Raw genomic sequence first — 22,652 nt, 5'->3', positions numbered from 1 at the left:
AGAGATAAACTTTACAAATACACAAGACAAGTGTGGTGATTATGCTTTTAATGAGGATCATCAGCAATTGTATAAAATGCATTACTGCAAACAATGTTTTACAGACTCGATAGTATCTTGTCGAGAGGAATAAATGAGTAACACAGTAAAGTCTACAAAGTTTCTAAGAGCCTAAGATATTAAGTTAATTTAAAGGATCTAGAATAGGCTGCACCAAACAGCTATCATTAAATTTGTTCTAAAGAAAGTTGAGTCTGGGTAGGACTATGTAACATTTGTAGAGATACTGATACAAATTTAGACACAGAATAAAATTATTAGTAGTTGAGTGGTCCAGAGCACTCTCAGGAAGCTTGTGACCTCCTAGAGGTCCCTAACCCAATTTGAGGCTAAGGATTTCCAAAAATTCAGATTCAAAGAGGGAAGAAAGAGACTTTAAAAGTTCTCTATTGAGAGAATGTAAAAATAGCACAAATCTTTGTTATCAGGACAGATCTTGACTTGAGGACATCTGAGGGAATGTTTCACAAATTTTTCCATAAATAAACGCCCCAAGGCACAAGTAAGTCAAGACAATCTACTAAAATGTTTTATGAACTTAAATCAAAATTATTCTTGTATCCTATATGTTATGATGGCCAGCATTTTATTTGCTTATAGTTGAAATGTTTATAGTGCTGCAGTACAAGATCTTCCAATTACACAGGATGCACCAACAATCCCTACAGATAGTTCAAGTATAACGGAGTCAATAGTATTTCATGGCAAGCCACATACTGACAGGCACACTGTCTTTTCATTCTACTAATCAACTAATTTTGACAGTTTGGCTATTAAAATACTTTCAACTCCAATAAAAATCACAGAGAGGCAATTAATTGCATTACATACTGTCCACAGTACACGTTGTGCTCTGTCTTGACAAATGAATAAAATACAGGGCGTTAAGCAGACAGCCCAATAACCTATAGAAAAGGTTTTCAATTTTTCACAACAGGAAAAAAACTGAAGCAGAGCTAACAATGAGGCTAAAAGCCATTCTACTGTTTAGTTTCTGGATTAATGAGTATACCCTTTAAAAAGCTAGACACTTCAATACACTGACAAAATTAGTTTATACCTGGGATGTAATAGTAAAACTACATACCAGGAAAAAAATCATTAATGGCCACTAAAACAGGATTCGTGAAAAATAGACAAAATCTGCAGAAAGGGCAATACTTTTGGTTAAGACAGCTGCACTTGGATATTAAGAAAAATTACTTCATTTGGAAATTTCATTGTATGCTTTTCCAAGACAACCAAAATGGCAGATGCAGAAAGGTCTTTGTAAAGGGTAGGCACCCTGATGTAGCACTTGCTAGTTAAAAATGTGTGTACTCTTCACATGTGGGCTTTTCTTCTTAGATTAACTCAATAATATGTTGTATAATCTCACTAGTTCAAAATTTGAAACAACAGAAAAGAAACACAACACAATACTAGTAAGACCCAGAAACACAATGATTCAGCAAGCTGCAGTTCATGGATGTGTGGTGATCAGCAGGAAGATTCCTTGGTTTCTAAGTGTTTCCTCATATCTGGGAGAAGGGAAATAGTTCAAATTACTCAAACTTGAATTCTATGATTACTTTATCACATACTTTATCACATACTTTTTTTCTTACTACTGGAAGAGCACATAACTAATGTCTTCTTCTTAAATGTTGCTGTACGCATCCTTTGTATAATAGGTCTATCACCAAAGATAACCAAATTGCCCAAGATAACACAGCAAAGTCTAAAAACAAACCAAGTCCGAACACTGTGCAATAGGTCTCAGCTTTCATGACTCTTGTAGCAAAAGTTACAACCTGAAGGCATTCCCCACCAACACCAAAAAAATAATTATAATCTCTACCACATTTTTAAAAAAAACAGCTAGATTAGATGACCACTGAGGATTCCTTCCAGGTCTAAATCTAGAAGTCTATGAAACTAACCAGGTCCACATTACCAAATTATGTAATAGAACTGTCCAGAAACCCAGTGAGTTTAAATATAGCCTCAGACACTAGCTGTATGACCCTGGGCAAGTCATTTCAACCTATTTGCCTCAGTTTCCTCATCTGTCAAATGAACTTGGAGGGGGAAATGGCAAACTACTCCAGTATCTGCCAAGAAACCCCTAAATGGGGTCACAAAGAAATGGGCACAGCGGAACAACAAACCTAATCATAGGGACAGACTGAGACTGCTCTGGGTAGAGTTCAGTTTGTTTCTGTGTTTAAACAAATTTAAATCTTAAAAGAATTAACAGATTACATCTATCTGAGGATGTTTTCTACAAATAAAGGTGTCAGCAAATGGAATTATATCCAAATTAAAAGTTAAAACACTAGATGACATCTCCCTACCGGTAATTAAACCATCCCGAAAGATCATCTTGACAAATTTGTTAGCTATTTATGTGGCAAAAGCAAGTGACTGAACATAAAATCTAATAATCTTTGGTTCTTTGGAATAGCTGCAAATAAACACAGCAAGTTGATTGATCAGCTTGCAGTTTTCAGCCATTAATGACAACATTCACACTTGAGGAGACCTACCTGGACAGGGGTTCGGTACAACCACTTGTCTTTATCAACTTTAAGCTGCATACAGGCAAAAAGATCACAAACTGCTGGCAGGGCATAACGTTCCTGGGGAAAGGCATGTTCTTCATGTAGAGGTGAATTAAGGAATGCTTCCTGTATGAATGAGAAGTTAACATTAAACAACTGAGAAAGAGAAAGCTGAAATAAACTCGATTACTTGTCCTATTTACCTAGGTCAAACAGATTAATGGTTGTCCAACCAAACTTTTTTTTTAATCAGAAACAACAATTAACAAAATAAACTGGCTTTATTTTTCCCACCTATTTTAGAATGTGGAGAGTGCTCAAGGAAAGGGAAATAGCAGCCAAACGAAGAGAACCTATAGTAACCCAAATAGAATAATCTAAATCAAAGACAATACCAGTACAGTTAACTCTTCCATTAACAATACGCCACACTTGTTAGCTAGGTGTGTGACTGATAAGAAACAAGTCACATAATCCTGATGTAAAATGTAAATCAAAACATTTGCTGAACTGAAGGGCTTTAACAGCCCATAAAAGTGATAGGAAAATGTGAATTATTACTCAATGCCATTGATGTATTTGAAAAACTCACTGTAAAACTAGTAAAAAAACCAAAATTCTAAAAGCAGCATGTTAGACTATTCCACCAGTGTGAATCAAGCCATGCTCACCTGGGCCTTCTTTCGAAGTAACCACTTATCTTCCCCAGGGGATTGGCTAGAGCTTCCCGTATTCTTTGAAGGCAGTATCCAATCAGCTGCATTAATTGGGTGATGCCAAATGGTCATGGGATTAGGACACACTTTTTTGGCTGGTGACAACCCCTCCTGACTAGCTTTCTCATCTAGACTGGCTATTTCTTGTGCTCTTAATTCTTTGGGTTTTGTTTTGGCAAGCCAATCTGACAAGGGGCTGTCCAGCAAAATTTTGAGGGATTCAAGAACTGTATAAGGAGTTGGCTTTGGTGTCTTAGCCTGTTCCTCTGCCTCTTCCCTAGAGGGACAAAGCCACATATTCAAGGAGGGTTTCAGCTTTGCTGGCTCAGGTTTCAGAACTGGCAGCTGGTCCACCAGGACACCATTTTTATCCTTTCCTTCCTTCTTCAGAAGCCACTTACACAAGGCCTCTTTCTCACACTGGTCTTCACATACACATTCTGAAAAGCTGGTGCAGGGTTCATTAGCTTTGCACACATCCTCAACTTTAAAAGGAACCTGATGATGCTGCACAATCCAATTTTCAGTTGGTGTGGGGGAAGGGGGTGATGGCCTCTTCCCTTCCAGGTGCTCATTCAAGCACTTCAGATTTCCCAAATTTTCAATCTCGACACCTTTGGGCTGGTTGCCCTGACAATTAGTGCAGGAACCAGGCTTGAGAAGCCAATCATTTGCATTATAATCTTCCTTGAAAAGTTGGAAAAGCTTTGACTTCTCATCTCTTTCAAAGCTGCCATTCTCATGCACAGGAGAGGTAACCAGCCAATCAGAAAGATCCATTCCTTGCTCAGGGAGCTCTAGGTCAGCCCCTTTTTCTATTTCTGTACAGAAGGAGCTATTCCGCTTTTGAGGGCTTCTTTTCTCAGAAATATCTTGCTTGTGGAGCCAGTTTTCCAAGCCCTTGAAGTTGCCCCAGATGTTACTGATATTAAAGTTGCAGGTTTGGGAGGGATCCTATCCAAAAAGCACAATGTTAACATTTCTTGCTATAATTAGCACAATTCTTAGTTTTATGTACATTATAAATAGGATGTTGAACTGTTTACAATTAGCCATTATCTCCAAATTAACTGATAACCACTGTTAAAAATACAGCATTTGTTGTGATCTTCAATTAGTATTTAAAGCATATTCTAACCTTATCAACTTCTTACATAAACAGTTCACTACTAAATTATTCTATTCAGCACAATTAATCATAAAAATGTAATTACATATACATACATACACACAAGTACCTGGCTGCTTGTCAAAGTTTGCTTTATGTTAAGCCAGTCCTGTGGGTTGGTGCTGGGTACATAAGGAGACTGATGAGTTGAGGCTGGTTTGCTTCTAAGGAGCCAGTCACGAAGTGGGATAAATGAAGGGCGGGATGATGGTTTCTGCCAATCAGATGACACCACTGCTTAATTATATTCATTAAGCCATTCCCACTTCATGCAATAGACAGAGTTTGGCACAGTGGAAAATTAGAAGTAAAGACCTAGACCCTAATGATAAGGCCAGGGGGAACATGGACTTCCCTGAGGGGTTTGGTCCAAAGACTCTTCCAGCTCTATGGTAAACACAGCAGAAAAGTAAACTGAAGCCAGATAGCAGAAGGCTTTAAATACCAAGTTAAGCAATTTGTATTTTATACTAGAAACAACAGGAACCCCAGAAAAATTTTGAGCATGGGAATGACAGACCTAGACCTCACAATCATTCTGGCAGCTGTGTTTAAGATGAAGACTAATTAGAAAGTTATTAAAATAGTCCAGGTTACGTACCTGAACTGGGATAGTGGCTGAGCAGAAATAATAGGAAAGACCTACATAAAAAATGTGATGGGAAGAGGGATGATTTAAGAGTATGAGCCTAAGTGACTGGTGAGAGGAAAAAAGAAAATAATCATGTATAGTGCACCTCCTAGATAGGTGCCAGACACTGGGCTAAATGCTTTAAAAATATTATCTTATTTGGTCCTCACAACCCTGTGAGGTGGGTGCTGTTATATCCCCATTTTAGAGAGGAAGAAACTAAGGCAAATAGATGAAAATGACCTAACCAGGGTCATACTGCTAGTAAATGCCAGAGACTAAATTTGAATTTGGTTCTTCTTGACTCCCGTTCCAGTGGTCCTCTCCACTGTGCCACACAGGAGAGGCAAATGTGTTTATATTGGGAAGGGAGAGTGATGAATTTGAGGTGATGATGGCCTAAACTAACTAGGTGATGAGGCAGTATTTAGCCCCATTAACCAAAATATCAAACAGTACAACAGTCATTATTAAGCATGTGCCAGATCCTGTTTGGTGGGAAAAAACTTGGCTAGCTCTGGAAATATCCAAGAAAATTGGCATAACTGAAATCCCACAAGTGAGTTTGGACTCAAACTAAAATTTAAGCTTATGTAGCCAACTCAGATAAAAGAAGAACAGCTGCACACTTACCTGCTCCTGCTTAGGAACAGAAGCCTTTCTCTCTACAGGTGGCCCAGGGCTGAGTGAAGCAGCACAAGTCATCAAGTGCTCAGGGATTTGCTTAAAGGCAAACAGTCATCCTTTTTAATCACACCACAAAATTTCAAATTCTTAAACCCCCTCAAATCATATAGTGCACCCCTCAATTCTCTTCATTTTGTTTGCTAGATTTTTACTATTTGGATGTTTTTTGTTTTTTATTATGATTTTATTTGTCCTTTCTTTGGTTCTGCTTCTTGTTTAAATGCTTGTAATATATCCTGGTAGAAGTTTTAGATTCATTTATCAATTGAAAGAAAAATCCCAATCTTAAAAGTAAAGCAAACCCAAGGACAAGAAAATCAAATATTTCACTTGAAATGGAAATGAAATATAACATGGGTTCTGGTCCTGTAGTCCTGCTATAGAGGCCTTAGACTTTGGACAAGGTGCCTCCCCTTTCTAGCCCATTTGTTCATTCCTAAAATGAAGTCAGGGTAAGAGTTCTATTAGGGTTCCTTCCTGCTTTCATTTCCAAGATAGTGCAGATACAATTCTCAAAACTAATTAAGCTACACACAGCCTACTTCAGCAAGACATGCCCCACTGTCTACTGGTAGAAGCATTAAACTCTCACTCTTAGCAGTAAATGCCTCTGTGCCAAAATTTATGTCTGATTCTTAATAAAGTATCATTAATTCAGACCTTAAATAAAAAGAGAGTGTCATATGAAGAGCAAAAAAATCTAAAAGCTAAGTCACATGAATGATTCTAACAGCACTTTAAAATCTACTTCAATGAGATAAAATAAATTACCCCTAAACTTTTCTCTTATTTGAAATTTTGGTACAATATAACTAACGAGAATATGTGTTCATCCTTCATTGCCAAAAAAGACCATGCCATCAGAGAAATAATGACATAACTTGCACTTGACTTTGTTTTGAGTGAGGGAGGGCTGTGCAGGTCACCAGCCTCACTTCTCTTCCAGAGCCATCTGAATCCAGTGACCAGATATTCATCAGGATGACTAGAGATGACCCAGGATGAGGCAACTGTGGTTACACAGCTAGTGAGTATCAAGAGTTTGAGGTGACATTTGAACTCAGGTCCTCCGGACTCCTACACTAGTGTTCTATCCACTGCACCACCCAGCTGCCCCTTCAATCTGGGTAACAGAGTGCAGAAAGAGAATAACTAACCAGAATAGAATTTAAAAGGAGGGCCAACACCAAAGCTATAAACAAATTCTCATAAAAACTGTCCAATAGTAGCTTGAATAAAACCTATATACCATTAGGCACACCAACTAGGGAAGAATCCTATCGGAGCTCACATGCTATTACCGTAAACATAAAAGGTACTTACCATGGTTTTGAGAGAGCCAAATGTAGTGATGGTCTGACGCAGAGAAGTTGTATCAGCCTCAAAGAGCAGGACAGTTGAATCTTCAGGTTTGAGGGTCAAACTACCCAGCCTAGAAGCAAACTTTTCTTTTTTAATCATTAGGAACTAGAAAAATGTTCCCATGACTTCCAGACCATTCATTTCTGCTTAATAAAAAAAAATTTAAGCTACCTTTGAATTCATTATATAATCTTGTATTTAAAAAAGCAAAAGGTAAGAAGGAAGACATTAACTATTTAATATACTACCAGTAGTCATAGGAAATGTGCTGCACAGAAAAATCTCAATTACAGAAAATTAAGACAAAGCAACAGCTAAAATTTCTTTTTTCTAATATATACTTAAATAAAAAACAAAATAATCCAGGGCATTCAAAGGTTATTTACCTCTCCAGGCACACAGAAACTTGATTGGCTAGATCTTTGCTACGGGTACATTCCAATTGATGAATAAGACAATTGAATTGTCCCAGTAACTATAAAGAAAAATACATCATTTTTTTAATCCTACTGAAAATATATTATGTATCCAAGGTAAAAAGTCATTTTTAAATTTCAACTTGTACTTGAGGTCTACTGACCTACTGTTACATATGTATACATCATGTAAATATATATTCATATACGTATTTTACAATAGGGATAATTATAAGGCAGCATGTAAGTGGTACAAAGAATAACAGACTGGGAATAAGGAAATCTAGATTCTAGACCCAGACTTGCTTCTGTGTGTCCTTGGGCTCATTAATTCACTTCTATCAGCTTTGGTTTCCACATCAAAAAAAAATATATAAGAAAACTGGACTAGACAATTCCCCAGTTTCTTTTCAGCTCTAAAAGTCTATGATTACAAATAAAGAGTTATGAGTCCATCTTACCCAGTAGAGTTGCTGGGCTTGCTGTTGAAGTGTTTCTTCTTTAAGCTGATAGATGAGATCGACCTGCTCATACAGCCACACCTCACGGCTGCGCAGACATTCTAGGTGACGGCTTATACAGCTATGAATCTGAGCTTTAACCTAAAAGAGATACACGAGTTCCATTAGACCTCATACAGCAACAATTCTTGTTCAAACTGAATTTCATCTAAATACCGGAACAACACCTTTGTAATTTAAATTTCAAGGACATGATTAGCTCCTAAAACTTCACCAGGACGGCTCATAGAATTTTTTTATACCATTTGTACCATTATATTTACTTTTGCAATTTAAAAAACACCTTAGAGTCAATAGCAAATGAAAAGTCAATAAAAGGACTTTCTTACAACAGTAACCCAATCATAAATAATAATTATTATATCTAAGTAATTTTAGACATTATAATTACAATTATCCATGGAATGAGTCAGGGTCTAGCAGTTATCTCACTACCAATATCCACAGAAAAGAAAATCATTCATAGTAATACCTGTTTAATCAGACATGCTACTACATGTCAACATCTGAAAATGATTCATGACAGTTTAAACAAGATTAATGTCAAAATGCCTTAAGAAATTATGTGAACAGTGATTCAAAGAAGTCTATATTTGAAATTTCACAACAGACAAAAACTAAACACTTTGATATTATCTGTTAGTCTACATGGATGTCACCATTTTTCAAACACATTTTGCTAAACAACCAAGTTATACTTCAAAATCCTTAGCACTTTGCAATTAACTAAGTCTGTCACTAACTACATTGGATCTATAAGGGATGTATTTCAATAACCTAGATTTCTACAAGAGTCAGTGTAGGGGATTATAAAAACACAACACAAAGGTTTGTACAGGTAGGATGGTATATGAAAATGTGTTGTCCTTTATATATGAAGACAATACTTTTCTTCTTTCCTTCAGAAGTCCCATCTTCAGTAGGATACATTCTTTGACTTGTCTTTTGTTACGTTCCACAGTACAGAAACATTAGATCTACTGAATAAATATTTCTTAAAATGAACTAAATTACAGTAGGGGACTTGGATTCTAGTTCCCCCAGAACTAAATTTGTCAAGACAGCTAAACAAAATTAAGAATACAGAGCAGAGGTGAAACAGTGAAACTAAGTAATCCATACAGGGAACCCTACAAACTTGACTTCTCAGTCACTAGCATGATGCTCAAGTAATTGACTAATAGCTCAGAGTAGGAAGAATACATTCACAAGCTACATACTTCTCTCAAGTTGTCTTTAATGTGCTGTTCAGCCCTGAGAACACCCCCAATGGCATGCTCCAACTCCTTCCGGGCTTCACAGCACCTGGACAGGGGCTCTTTGTTGCTGGAACTGCCATTCTGGTCCTGTGATAGATTCATGATGAACCTTATTCCTTTAAAAAAAAAAATAAAAGTACAGTAGTAGTAAAGTGAAAATTAATGCTTCTCCCTAAAAGTACCATTTTAGACATCTCAACTATTAAAAATTTACTGATTTTCATCACTTTCACTAGTTCTCAAATTCCATAAATTTTTGTTGTACTTCATGTCAGTGGACATTCTTGAGAAAAGTCTAAGTTACAATTCCTTGAATCTACAGAGCAACTTCTCTCAAATTCAAACAATTTCACATATTAATTCTTGTACAATATATTGATGAATTATGTAGGACCATATGTATTGCAATTCTGCAAATTCAAACATTTATTAAGAATGTGTAGGGCACTGAGGACACAAAAATGAAAACTGACAATCCATATCCTTACAGAGCTTAAAATCTACTAGGAAAGATTCAACATGTACCAAAAGCAGCAAAAGACAAGGCAAAATATATTAAAGGCAAAGGAACAAGAAAGAAATACAAACAAAACAACACAAAAAGGCATTAACAAAAAAGATGACATTTCAAAATTCAGGTTTGAAAAAAATGAAAAGTAGACTTTATACAAATTGTGGAAGACTTTTTTTTTTTAAGTCAGCCTAAGGAATTAGTATTTTATCCTAGACACAAAAGCAGAAACATAACAACTAGAATAAAGCTTTGTGGATGGAGAAGAGAGCAAAGATATAATGGGAAGACGTTTCATATGCAATCTTTCTTTATTCTTTGTATATTGAAATAATTGCCTGCTGATGATTAAGTTCATAACAAAAAAATTAAAAATACTGTGAAGACAGAATCAACAAAACTTGGCAACTCTAGGCTCTGAGAAGGCTAGATTTGGAACAGCTCAAGATCCCTTCAAGTTTTAAAATTCTACCAACTAAAAATTCTATGATTCCAAAAAAGCTGTTAGGATGCTTTAAAGGGTCAGCCCAACTGCCATCTTACAAAGGGGCTATAAAAATGACTATGTGGTCTAGGAAGTCAACTTGTTACTAATAATATAAGAGCCCTTTGGGATCCCAGGAAGCTAGTTCTCTGTATATGAAGCTACAAGGAGTTATCTAAATTTAAGGAACTGCACATTACGAGCACTATAAAAGCAAATCACTCTAAATTAAACCAAGTAAATTGAGACTTTAAAACTACCACATCTAAAATATGCCAATGTAAATTATATCACATCACTACAGGTTGCTCACTTGGATTAACACCAAATTTTCCCTTGTGTGAATCTAGTTTAAGTAGGATTGAGATATCCATCCTGTTCTGGATATGGCAAAACAACAACTATTCAGTCTAACCTTCACTTTTTTTTTCATTTTTAAATATTTTATCATAAAGGTGATCAGTATTAATTTTTTTCTTCATCCTACATTGGAACCACATGATCTTGAAGCCAAAATGTGGACACTATGCAATCACAGGATAAAAAAATAAGAAATAATGCAGGCAAAACATTCTTTTATTTATGAAGATTTAAAAATTGGGGGCACGATTTTATTCAAAGAATAACAGAAATAAGGTCTTCAAAAAGGCCTTATCATCTCATTAACTCCCTGGGAGTAATTAGACTCAGTTCAGAGGAATATCCCAAAGTATGAAAACCACTTGGGTGCAATCTTGAAAAAAATTATACTTCAATAACTTATTTTTTTTAAACAAAAAGTGACATTTAAGTATCTTTTTCTAAAAAGACTTCCAAATGAAAACGTCCTTCTTTGTACATTCACTATTCCCAACAGGTACTGTCTCCCACATCACAATGCAAGCTCTTTGAGAATAAGGGCAGTATTTGCTTTTTTTTTTTCTATTTCCAGTGCTGAGCTCATGGCATTTTTAATTAATTCTAGCAAAGGCTCATATTCCTTAAAATATATGCTGGGAATATATGCTGGGAATACTTTCAATAGACGTGAATGCTCTGCAAGAAATCTGAGTGGTTCATCCAGAGGAAAAAAGTAACCCAGCTCTAGATTTGTTTTGAACAATTCCTTTTATCCCACAGAAAAAAGTTCTACTAAGATTGCAATTCTGGAAAAGGTATTATAAATTGTAATCTGATTTTCTCCACAGAAATCATAATAATAGGTTCTAGACCCAGAGCCTAGAGAAGGTAAAAAGATAGCATTCTCTTTACACTCCAGATTTAAAAATGTGCATCTCCACCACTATTTTAAAACAAATGTTTAAGTCAATTTCCAAATCCAAGGCTGTTATATTTCTGTCTGCATCATTGCAGGTTAACGAGCATGAAATACAATTCAACAAGCATTTACTAAGTATCTACTACATGCACGGCCCCAAAAGAAGTACTATAGGGAAGCAAAGATGAAAAAACAGAGCTCCTGTCCTCAAGGATTTACAAGGAGGAAATGTACTACTCAGACAATTAAGTATGATATAATGTAGAATAAAGTAGTAACGAGCAAAGAAGTTGTGATGAAAATAAAAATGCTCCAGGAAAATTTTATGAAGGAAAGATCACAACAGACTATAACATTAGGAAAGACTTTATCAAGTATGGCTTTATCAAGACTATAGAAGATTTCAACAGGTAAATGAGAAGAAAACCATTCTGTGGAAGCACAGTGAAGTGTATGCCATGAGGAAAAGCTTGTTAAGGAACACAGAGTGCATTTAATGGGAACAGACTGTAAGGTCAATGCCAGGCTAAGGAGTTAAACTCTTTAGCAACAAGGAATGTGGGAAGGTTTGTAGGAAAGTGAATGAATGACAAGATCAATCCAGAAAGCACAAAGAAGCATGTTTTGTTAATATGAAATGATGTACTGGAGAGAGGAGAGGCAGGGAGATTTGTTAAGTTCATCACAATGGTACATGTTAAATTAACATGTCTAATGTTAGTCCAAGTATAAATGGCTATTACGGACATAGGATCAAAAGGATTTGCTAAGTAAATAGAATCAAAATAAGAAAATTAATTGATACTGTTCACCTTTACAGTATTTCAAAGAACTCTAAAACCAATTATGGTAAACTTAAAGAAAAGAACATTTTGCACAACTTTACTTATAGTTAGAAGTTAGCGAAAGGAAACACAATTGTACCGCTAATCAAAGAGTTTAAAACTCTGATCTTTCCTTTGCATATAAAGGTTCTGAAAATCACTCTATGCCCTGTGCTTTCCCAGCCAGAAGTGAGAAATACATGAAAAACACTTGGATAAATTCAATGAAACATGTTCAAATCTACTTTAAGAAGGAAAAATAACAGATTTACTCTCAGTGACATAGAGAAGCTTTTTCTCCCCACAGAGAAGCTTCCCCTTGCAATTCAGTGGTAGGATTTATTTTTTTTAAACACATCTGAAAGGAAATGAAACTCAGCTGAAAGAGTGCAAAGATCATAAAAGCTTTTTATTTGTGATGTGTTGGGAAGAGCAAGAGACCTGTCTAGTTCCAGCTTGATGATTAACTGGGTGACAATGAACAAGTCATTTAAGACCCTACCACCTCAGTTTTCTCACATATAAAATGATGATAATACCTGTCTGTATCAGAGAGTGATATAACACTGTTCAAAGAAGCATTTTACTGAATATAAGGTCTTTTAAGATTAGTGATTGTTTCATTCTTTATGCTGGTATCAACAGCACCTAGTACAGTGCCTGGCACATAGTAGGCACCACTGATTGAGGTCACATTAGGGAATGGGACAGTGCAAATAGGAAAAGCTTAAGCATAAAAGACCAGGAACTATTCAAATGAGATCCTAAATGTAAAGCGTTTTGTAAACCTTAAAAGGCTGTAAAAACTTGAGTGACTATTATTATTCAAGCTTCAAGTTTTTTCTCAAAGCAGTGAATAAAGAGCTGTTGAAGAGAAAGCAGATTTCCAAGGACTAGTTTGCTGCTTCTTTGCTGATCCCTAGTGGGCTAATTATTGGCAGGGAGAGATGAAATCAAAAGCAGATCTCACCCATCAGAGATTCATTTGGGCTAAAATGCTCAGGTTAAAATAAAAATGACTCCAGAAAGGATTAAGCCTGTTGTTCACTCATTCCTTAGTAAAAATTAACTTTACTACTAAAGATTTTCAGTCTAATCCTCACTGTAACTCAGTTTTTTAAATCCTGGTGACATCAGGTCAGAATTATAAACTGGATCAGAAAATCATTATTGAATACTTATCACTCCTTTCCAAAAGAAAAAATAATCCAAACCACTTTTAAAATTATCTATTTAATGACCAATAACCATAATTTTTCAGGTGTTTCATTCCTTCCATATAATCTTATCAAAAATGCTTTAAAAAATAGTCTTGCTAACTAACAATGATACGTTCAGACTGATAAGAATGTAGTTAGGGACAAGATTACCAAACAGGAAACTTAAGGGGACTTATTACCTCAACTCTGCCCCTAATTAGCCAAAAGATATTGTGCAAGTTATTTACCTGGGAGTAGGGAGAGTTCTATTTCTTCACATCTGAAATGAGAAGACTGGACTAGAACAAAAGTTCTTAATCTATAAACTCCAATTTGAGTAGACCCCTGAATGTGTGGGTTTTCCTTTTTTTTTTTTTTTAACTATTTTGATGACTGTTAGTAAATATAATTGGTTTCTTTATTTTGGTAAAAATAGAATCAAAATTGGTGTTTTATACACTTAAACAGATTATTCTAAGAAAGAGTCCGTAAGGCTTCAACAGACTGACAAAAAGGTCTGTAACAGAAAAATGTTAAGAATCCCTGAGAGTCTCTCACACTCTTTAAAAATGCCCAGATCTCAAATTATCTGATTTCAAATTTAAAAAAAAATAAAACTATGAGTTTTACTCCTTTTCTTAGTATCAATCTACTTTTGCAAGCATTTGAAAACTTTCTAATATATAAATATATACTTGAGATTTAGGAAAACTTAATCCCAATTGTTAATATAAATCTGACTTTCTTAATTTATTAAATATTTGGCTAGCAGTACAAATACTTCAGCTGAACAAAGACAAATGGTTCAGTATTTGGAACTATTGTTGAATTTAGTATGTGCTTTTTAAAAAACAAGACTAGATTTTTGGATTCATGTGCAAATGTTCATATTTCTTGGTGTTTATCAAGTGCAAAATAACAAAAAAATTTAAACAAATATTTCAGTTGCAAAACTGGAAAATAATAATCAATACATTTCTTAAAGTGCTTAAACTTACCTTGAAAAGGTTCTTTTCTACTTGAGGTTTTCTTCCTTCCAAGTGTTTGACTTTCTGAAAAGAAAAAGTACCACAATCCATTAAATCACTATTACGCTTTTTCACTGTTCAAAAAACTGTTTCCTTAGATCACCATAAGCAATCAATATGGATTATATGTATACAGCACAAACAAATATGCACATATCAGCGCTAGATTTACATGTGTAAGTCAGACACTTCAAACTCTCAAACCTAAAGACTGAGTGACCGCAGTTTTGTTGCCTAGTGCCACGAAATGCTTTTCTATTTCAAGTCACAAACTGATTCATTCAACTTTCTAGGTTTCCAAGGGCACTTTCTAGTAGTATTGCAGACTTGAGAAGGATTCCCTTCTGCCCCGTATTTTGTGACAGGTCAGTTCACTGCCCCTTCCTAAATAAAATGCTCCTCTTTCAATCTGAAAACCTATAGCTACCAGGCGCGATGTTTGGCTCTCTGTAGCCCGTACAGAAAACCAGTATGCACCATTTGAAGTCCTAGCTTCGCTGTCATCTGGACTCACAGACCCGAATAACACAAACTCATGCCACTCCTCCTCTCCTTCCTGCCCACTGGAGGATCCCAGTGCAGACCGCCTGCTTACTGCTAGTGGTTGATGCTGCCGCCCAGGTAGGGTCCGCTCCTAGCCAGAGGAACACAGGGAAACAACAAAGCCTGCAGCAGCCAATTTAGCAGTTGCGGCTTGGGCAAAATTTATCCAGCAGCTAAGCCAGCATTCTGCCCCGCCCCTCCCTGTCACCTGACTCCTGCGTCAGCAAGCCGCCACTGCCGGGGCTGCAGCTCGCACGTCCGCAGTGGCGCAGGGGACTGGGGGGCGGGGAGAAGCCTCTGCAGGGCGAGGCTGCCTCGCAAGCTCCGCTGGGTAAAAGACTGGGCACAAGCCTGAACCGTGGGCCAGGCATGCGGGGGAAGGGTAGGGGAAGGGTACGCCAGCCATCAGGCTCCGCTGCTTTTAGAAGCAGCCTCGGCAGCCTCCCCCACTCCACCATCCTGCCCCTCTCCGATGCCCCAGGGCCCCCAGCTCAGACACTGCCCTCGGCTGCATCAGCATTGTGTACCTGAAGGCCTGCGAAGCCCACCTGGGAGGGCACCAAGGGCACAGGACAGGCTCGCTCTCTACGTGTGGCTCTACATAGCCACATTCACATGCATGCATGTGTGCATGCTATACATACATGGATTTATGTGTATAGATACACAGATAGACATCTCTAGATAACTGGGTGTCCGTACAGGAATTCTTGAGATCAGGAACAGTTTTTTTTCCTTCCTCTATCTCCAGTGCTTGTTAGCACAGTGGTTGGCACAAGGTTAAGGGCTTAGTAAATGCGAGTTGGCTGTCACATGGACTACAGGTTTATTCTATTCCCAAATGTCAGAATGACGACTAGGAGCCATAGCTGATAAAAAGTACTGGACTGACACGTAGGAAAAGTGAATTCTAGTGCCATCTCTGCCACTATCTCCTCCTATCAAAAATAATGTAAAAATAGTTTCTACTGTTTACAAGGCATACAACTGAAATTATTTTATTTACTATTTAATTAGGAATCTGATCAGCTAAATGCAAATAATTCAAAATTCACATCAAATGTCTAAATTAAATGGCTCAAAACAAAGCCAGAAAATATTTAGTCCTGGCTCTTTCCACGGAAAATTCTCTCATATGAGGGCTATGGGAATAATGCTTTTTTCTTGAAAGATGTTTATGTTAAACAATAAAGCTCTAAGACATAACTTAAAATGTGAAAAATGCATCCACTGTAAAAATCCTCTAAAGTCACATAAACCTATCTAAAAAGGAGAGCAAAGAACCTGGAAATCACTTTGCCTCTAATCATCAAGCAGTACCTTTTCTGAGTTTTCTGAGCACTTATTAAGACAACAGATCAAATACCAGTTAAGTAACAGAGTCTAATGTCACATTTACTAGAATGTCAGGCATTCAAATTTCAATAATTTTAAGATCAGATAAAAAATTGACCCTGTACACAGAAGGGGGTGATGAGGTATCTTTGCTACTACTTTTAAAATAAGGTGAATTATACTGACTAAAACTGAGTTAAATGCTTATTTAATCCAAAAAAGTATGCTAAAATTCATTTAAATTATACAAGTGACTAAGCTGTTTCTACCTCGTCTCAGTGATCCCAATACTGGGTATATACATCTAAAGATAGAATTAAGTAGCTCCTGCCTTCAAGAAGCTTACATTTTATATGGCAAATAACATACACATATAAAAGTATCTATAAAGTAGACACAGGCAATGGGGGTGGGAGGGGTGACTACCAGCTGATGGGATCAAGACTTGAGCTGAATTCTGAAAAGACCTAGGACTCTTAACAGGTAGAGGTGAAAAGGCAGGACAGTCCTAAGCAGGGACAGTCTGTGCAAAGGCCCAGAGATGGTAGGTGGAACTTAAGAATATGTGAAAAGGTCTAACATGCAAGAGGCCTGGAAAAGGAAGTTGGAACCAAATTACAAAAGGCTCTAAATGCCAAAGAAAGTTTTCATTTGATCCTGCAAGTTAACAGGGAAGCCACTGGAGCTTCTTGAGCAGGGAAGTGATACATGGTGCTTTGAGAAAATCACTTTGGCAAGTATGAGGAGGACAGACTAGAAGGGAAAAAGACTTGAGACAAGGAAACCAATTAGAGGCTATTAAAATTACCAAGATTTGAGATAATGAGGACCAAAACTAAAATAATGACCCTCTCTCTGGAGGAGACAAATTCCAGATCTAATGAGGGGATGAGCAATTAAGGATGACTCCATGTTTTCAAACTTAGGTGACTAGAAGGATAGTGGTACACTTGACACAAAGAGAAAAGTCTAGGCGAGGTGTGAGTTTGGGAAGGAAAATAAGTTGTTTTGCACAAACTGAGTTATATACCATAGCAGAAAAAGAATACACAGAACATGCAGACTGACAAAATACATGCGGTTCTTATTTTTTGGTGACAAAAAGGAATTAGCTAAAAAAGAAAAAAAACCCCAAGTATGAAAAATAGCTTTTCTTTAAGTTTATAATGCCCTAACGAGACCCATTAGGTAAGACAAGCTTGTTCATTATTCCAGAATCTCTTAACTGTACTATGCTGTCTACAAGTTAACACTGAATATCTACTTAAGTAAAAATCATTAAATCATAGAATGTCAGAAGTGGGAGGCACTTTACACATCATCTAGCTTAACCTCCTCAATTTGGCAAATACAGATACTGTGTCTCAGAGAAGTAAAATAACTTGCTTAGTGTCATACTGAGAGTGAATTACACAGTTGAATCTAGAACCTACATCTTCTGGTCCATGGGGACCACTACTCTTTCCAATACATCATGCTATATCATAAAGCAAAAATCATTTCAACAAAAACTACTGCACATGTATTAAAGAAAATAGTGTTTCCCTGGGTCTTTATGACTTTTGAATTCTATAATGCACAATTCAAATATTCTTAATAATACAGTCTATGAAGGTAATACAAATATCATGAGTTCTTGACCAGAAGATTTGATGGTTCTTCACAAATTACTTCAAATGGCTAAGAAGAAATCTTCAGTGACTGATTTCTTTGCTTCCTAGAACCCTTCAGGTCCATTAATCTACTCTGTTCCTATGTAATGAAATAAAGATAAGAATTCATTTCAGGAAGTCCAATAAAGCCCTTCTTTCTGCTTTAAAAATGTGTAAGACTGTGGGTGGTGTTTTTATTTCTCTTACATTTACATGGTCATGTGTTTCATGTTAATCTTATTTCCCCTATTCTACTGTAAACAATACAAAGGCAATATAATATGTTCTTCACTTCCTTCACTCTTACACTCAGCAAATTATGAAGATATATATTTTTCCAACTTAAGAAATCTGTCAAGAAATAGAACCTAGCAGTTCTCAAGTCCCACCCAATACTGAAGTTGAAACCATCTTCAAGAAATATAGCATAGGTTTCACACAGACCTGCTTAATTCAGACCTGCTTAAATCAGGACTTAATTCAAGTGCTGATAAAATTAGCTTTCTAGTCCTTTAGCAAGAACTATTGGCTTGAAATTTCTCCTTTACAAATATGGAAAAATTGGCAAGCATATTCCACCAAGAACATGGTCTTAGGAAGATTGAAAACAAAACCATAGGAAGATTATGTTACTGGTCTCAAAAAGCTCAGTTCCAGAGATTAACAAAGTTTCTGTGAGTTAAAAGAAAAACACTGAGCATATTTACAACCAACAATCTTAAAATTTTAAGTTGTATAGAAACTTCAAACTGTCAATAAAAGTCCTGTAAGCATAAAAACAAAAACACAGGCCTGCCTTCAAAGTTAAACACAACAGCCTTAATATATTTAATTTTTTAAAAATGGCAATATTAATAGAGCACTCATTTTAAAAATCTATTCCCCCCTTCCCAATTTTAAAATGGCAAAACTTTTACAGATTTCTTTTCCCCATAACAATAAGCAACTGTTAAATTGTAACTTCAAAAGACCAGGTGCCTAGTTATGATGTTAAAATGAAATTTAAAATGTATCCAAGATGAAATCATTAACTGAGTGACTTAGTCTCTTACTGTTAACTAGACAGTTATGCAAAAAGCCCTTTATTTCATCAACCATTCATCAGCTTTAACTGACACTTAATGCAACAAAATAACTAGTGAAATCAGGGATCTACAAATTTTAAAACTCAAAAGGGGGGAGGGCTAAAAATGAGCTATGAACATGAACAACCCAGTCAATTCATTTTTAACAAAATGCCATTTGCTTAATATTTGACAACTCAGAACAGGCCAGGTTTTAAGGGACTTTAGGTGGGCAGACAAATGAAATATAAAGAACTCTTCCAAAATTAATTCCATTGTTTACTAGTCTATAACAGATCTGACTGACTGGACAATTCAAAGACTAACCATGACACCGAAAGATAATCTCCAGAAATAAAAAGCAAGTTAGTTTTAACATTCCATTAATGCTATAATTACTAGATATAAATATAATTCCATTCAACAAACATTAAGTATTTACTAGGTTCACAGTGCTGTTATAAGAACTTAAGAAGATACAAAAATAAATAGAACATCCCTTAGAGACCTTTTTGTGTTGGGGTGGGGAGTAGGGGCATCAGGACAGAATATGATATACTGTACACTCAAATAACTAGAATAGAAAATAAATCATCAACGCATAAGAGATCAAAGCTCTATATGAAATTTAAAGAAGCAGACATCACTTCTAATTAGAGAAGGAGGTAGAATTTGGGGAGATTAGGCTATTCCAGGCATACAAAAAACTATGTAAACAAAAAAGCATTCAGAGGAAAGTTTTAATTTGAATAGTAGAGGAATGTCATGGGATTCATCCAGTTTAACTGGTGTGCAGTATGTACAACAACAGTATGTACAAAAGTCTTCTCAGATAAAGCTGGAAGGGTGGAACAGATGTTGGCAGACCTTGAATGTCGGACTAAACATGGAATTTTATTCATTAAGTTGTGAAAAAGTTTAGACCAGAAGCCTAACAAGATCAGACCTGTATAAAGACAATTAATATGATCAAAAAATCACAATGTTTTCCCTATTAACTTTCTTCATTATCTAAACTGGCCTAGCAGCCCTCCAAGTTCAAAACAGAAGCTGTTAATCCTGCTAAACTAGGTTTCTAATTTTAAGTTTATGAAAGAAAGACTATTAGGCAACCTCTGGTTAACTTTCAAAGAAAATGTTTTGAAAATGTATCCTCCCTCAAACATATTTAATTATGGGAATGAGGACTGCACATGTCATTTTACTGTTAGAGGGAACCCTCAAGGAAGGAAACAAACAATCGGAGGAGGCTGGCACTATATCTTTAACTTAGTCTCAGAGAGTTGTCTAGGGCACTGAGAGGTTTAAGTGACTTCCCAAGAATCACAGAACTAGCATATGACAGAAGCAGGAGTTGAACCCAGGTCTTCCCGGCTTTAAGGTCAACCCTCTAGCCACTAAGCCACAGCAGCTTGTCAATCTGGAAAGATAAGACAGTCTCATATTGTGCTAATTTGGACAAACAAAACAAGCGTAGTTAGCCTTGACGTGAAGGGGCAGACGTTAAGCAGGAAGACCCATCAGTAAGCTATTCCAATCACCCAGGTAGGAGATGGTGGGCACCTGAATCAACGGTGGCTACGTCAGTAAACAAATGAGGCCAGATGTAAAAGATGTTGTGAAGGCAGAAAGGGCAAGATGGGACAAGTAACTGGGCCGCAGAGAACGGTGGTGCCTTCCACGGAAAAGCAGAAGCAGAAGGGGTCCCCAAAGTCTGAGCGCAAGTCTAAGCTGGGGAATTGAAGGCTGCCCTGACTTGCAGGACATCCTGTATGAGGAAGGCCGTCACGGTCAGGGACTCCGAGCGGTCTCCAGGACGTCCACTAGGCTGCCGCTCGGGGCAGTGTGGGCTGGGGCCTGCGGACCCCCGCCCTCCCGCATCGAGCCCGGGCTCATCTTCCCCTCCTTCCCCACTGCCCACCTCTCTCCCGAACACTGCCATTACACTCCCTTGTGCGCAAACGCGGTGGGGGAGGCACGGGGTCGGGGTGAGCCCCGCCAGCCCGGCGCCCTCACGGCGCGCCTCGGCCCGGCCTCGGGGTCAGCACCCCCCAGGCCTCCGCAAAGGGCCTGCCGGCTCCCCGGATGCCCTCCTCGCGCCGGGGCCACGCCGCCTTCGAGAACGCAGCGGGGCCGGGCCTCGCGGGCCCGTCCGCAGTTTGCAACGGGAAGGTCAAGACGCGAGGCATGGCCGGCCGAGGCCCAGGCCTGTCAAGTGGGCCCACGTCCCTCCGACCCCGCCTCGCCGCCGCCCGAATGGCCCCGCACCACGGCGACACCTGGGCCGGGGATGCGCGAGTGAACCCCGACCGCCCTTACCAGCTCAGCAGCCGCTCTCTCGGCGCCCACGGCCACTCCCGCACCGTGCGCTGAATCCCCCGGCAGCCCGCAGCGGACGAGAAGCAGCGAGACTGACAGGAATCTCGGGGAGCGAATCTCGCGAGAACAGCGGGCTCGGCGTCCCCACCCCTGGGCTGGCTTTAACTACTCTCGCGAGATCTCCGTTCCAAGCCGGAGGAAAGGGCTCGGCTGCCCTCTACAGGCGCGGAATGGCAGGATGTGTCTGGGGCGGAGCTCCTCGCCCTTGACTCTTTGGCACGTGTCAAGTTCACCCGTGCAGCTGCAGCTCGCCCCATGCAGCATTGATGTATACACCACTGGAGTCCATGGGGTGCCAGGGAGGACTAGCACCTCCGGTGGGAGGGCTTGCTGAGCCCTTTCCAGGGCTGTTTATCCACCTTTGGTGCCCACCTGCCCCCAGCTCTCCCCTTTGGCTCCAAGAAGCTGTAGCCGGCTTGGCAGCCACACCCCAGGAAAATGGGCTAAACCAGGCTGTCCTAACAGACTAGTCAGATAGAGGCATATCTACCCCAGTATGCAAAGTCTTCCTCCAGAAGAATGGGCAGATGAGAACCACTTGTAGAACTTTGGAATTGATTGTGTGACATAGGAGACAACTGGCACAGCACCCCTCGGCATGGTATGCCCACATCAGAGAGGGTGCCACACTCTGGGAGCAAAGCAGAATTGAAGTAGCTCAAAAGAAACATGAGATGAGCAGAGTTAGAGAATCCACTCCAACCTGTGTTAGAGCATTCTCAGCTCTGATTGGTCTGATCAGCCACAGTCACACACACTGGAACTTGTCCTTCCTTCTCGAAGAGGACCAAAATGATCTCACTATGCTCAAGTCAAGTCACCAACAGCCATGAAGGTGGCTGGAGTGGATGCTGTAGAGCCCTTAGAGCTTGGTCAAACATAGAAGATGCCAAGGGCACCCAGTGCATCCCAGTGCATCCTGACTTTTGCCGCTGACCTTTAAGGACTGGAAGAGAAAGTGAAGGTGATGACTTTCTACAAGTGGCCCACTTAAACTGAATTCACAAAAGAG

General features: G+C 38.3%; 1 protein-coding gene across 2 annotated transcripts; it reads right to left on the bottom strand.

The window, feature by feature from the left end:
* Positions 1-31: 31 nt before the first annotated feature.
* Positions 32-21,695, bottom strand: NCOA4 (nuclear receptor coactivator 4). Of its 2 annotated transcripts, none has more exons than XM_072627374.1 (11): positions 21,581-21,695; positions 14,638-14,691; positions 9,325-9,479; positions 8,045-8,185; positions 7,554-7,642; positions 7,129-7,237; positions 5,752-5,841; positions 4,558-4,701; positions 3,275-4,273; positions 2,589-2,729; positions 32-1,580 (listed from the first exon to the last, which is right to left on the bottom strand). In XM_072627374.1, exons 3-11 carry the CDS (start codon positions 9,463-9,465, stop codon positions 1,575-1,577), a joined length of 1,860 nt encoding a protein of 619 aa, XP_072483475.1. In that variant the 5' UTR covers positions 9,466-9,479; positions 14,638-14,691; positions 21,581-21,695; the 3' UTR covers positions 32-1,574. The 2 variants fall into 2 exon arrangements, with proteins under 2 accessions (XP_072483475.1, XP_072483485.1); XM_072627384.1 differs by lacking the exon at positions 21,581-21,695 and adding an exon at positions 15,263-15,395.
* Positions 21,696-22,652: the final 957 nt, after the last annotated feature.

This window comes from Notamacropus eugenii, chromosome 1 (assembly GCF_028372415.1).
Source record: "Notamacropus eugenii isolate mMacEug1 chromosome 1, mMacEug1.pri_v2, whole genome shotgun sequence".
Lineage (NCBI taxonomy): Eukaryota > Metazoa > Chordata > Mammalia > Diprotodontia > Macropodidae > Notamacropus > Notamacropus eugenii.
Note: the sequence above shows the minus strand (reverse complement) of the source record. Positions and strands in the feature narration are given on the sequence as shown.

Coding starts and splice junctions, on each gene's coding strand:
- NCOA4 (XM_072627374.1), bottom strand. CDS start 9,465: ATGAATCTATCACAGGACCAGAATGGCAGTTCCAGCAACAAAGAGCCC. Junction 4,702..5,751: donor CTGTTCCTAAGCAGGAGCAG/GTAAGTGTGCAG, acceptor TCTGATTGGCAG/AAACCATCATCCCGCCCTTC. Junction 4,274..4,557: donor AAACTTTGACAAGCAGCCAG/GTACTTGTGTGT, acceptor CTTTTTGGATAG/GATCCCTCCCAAACCTGCAA.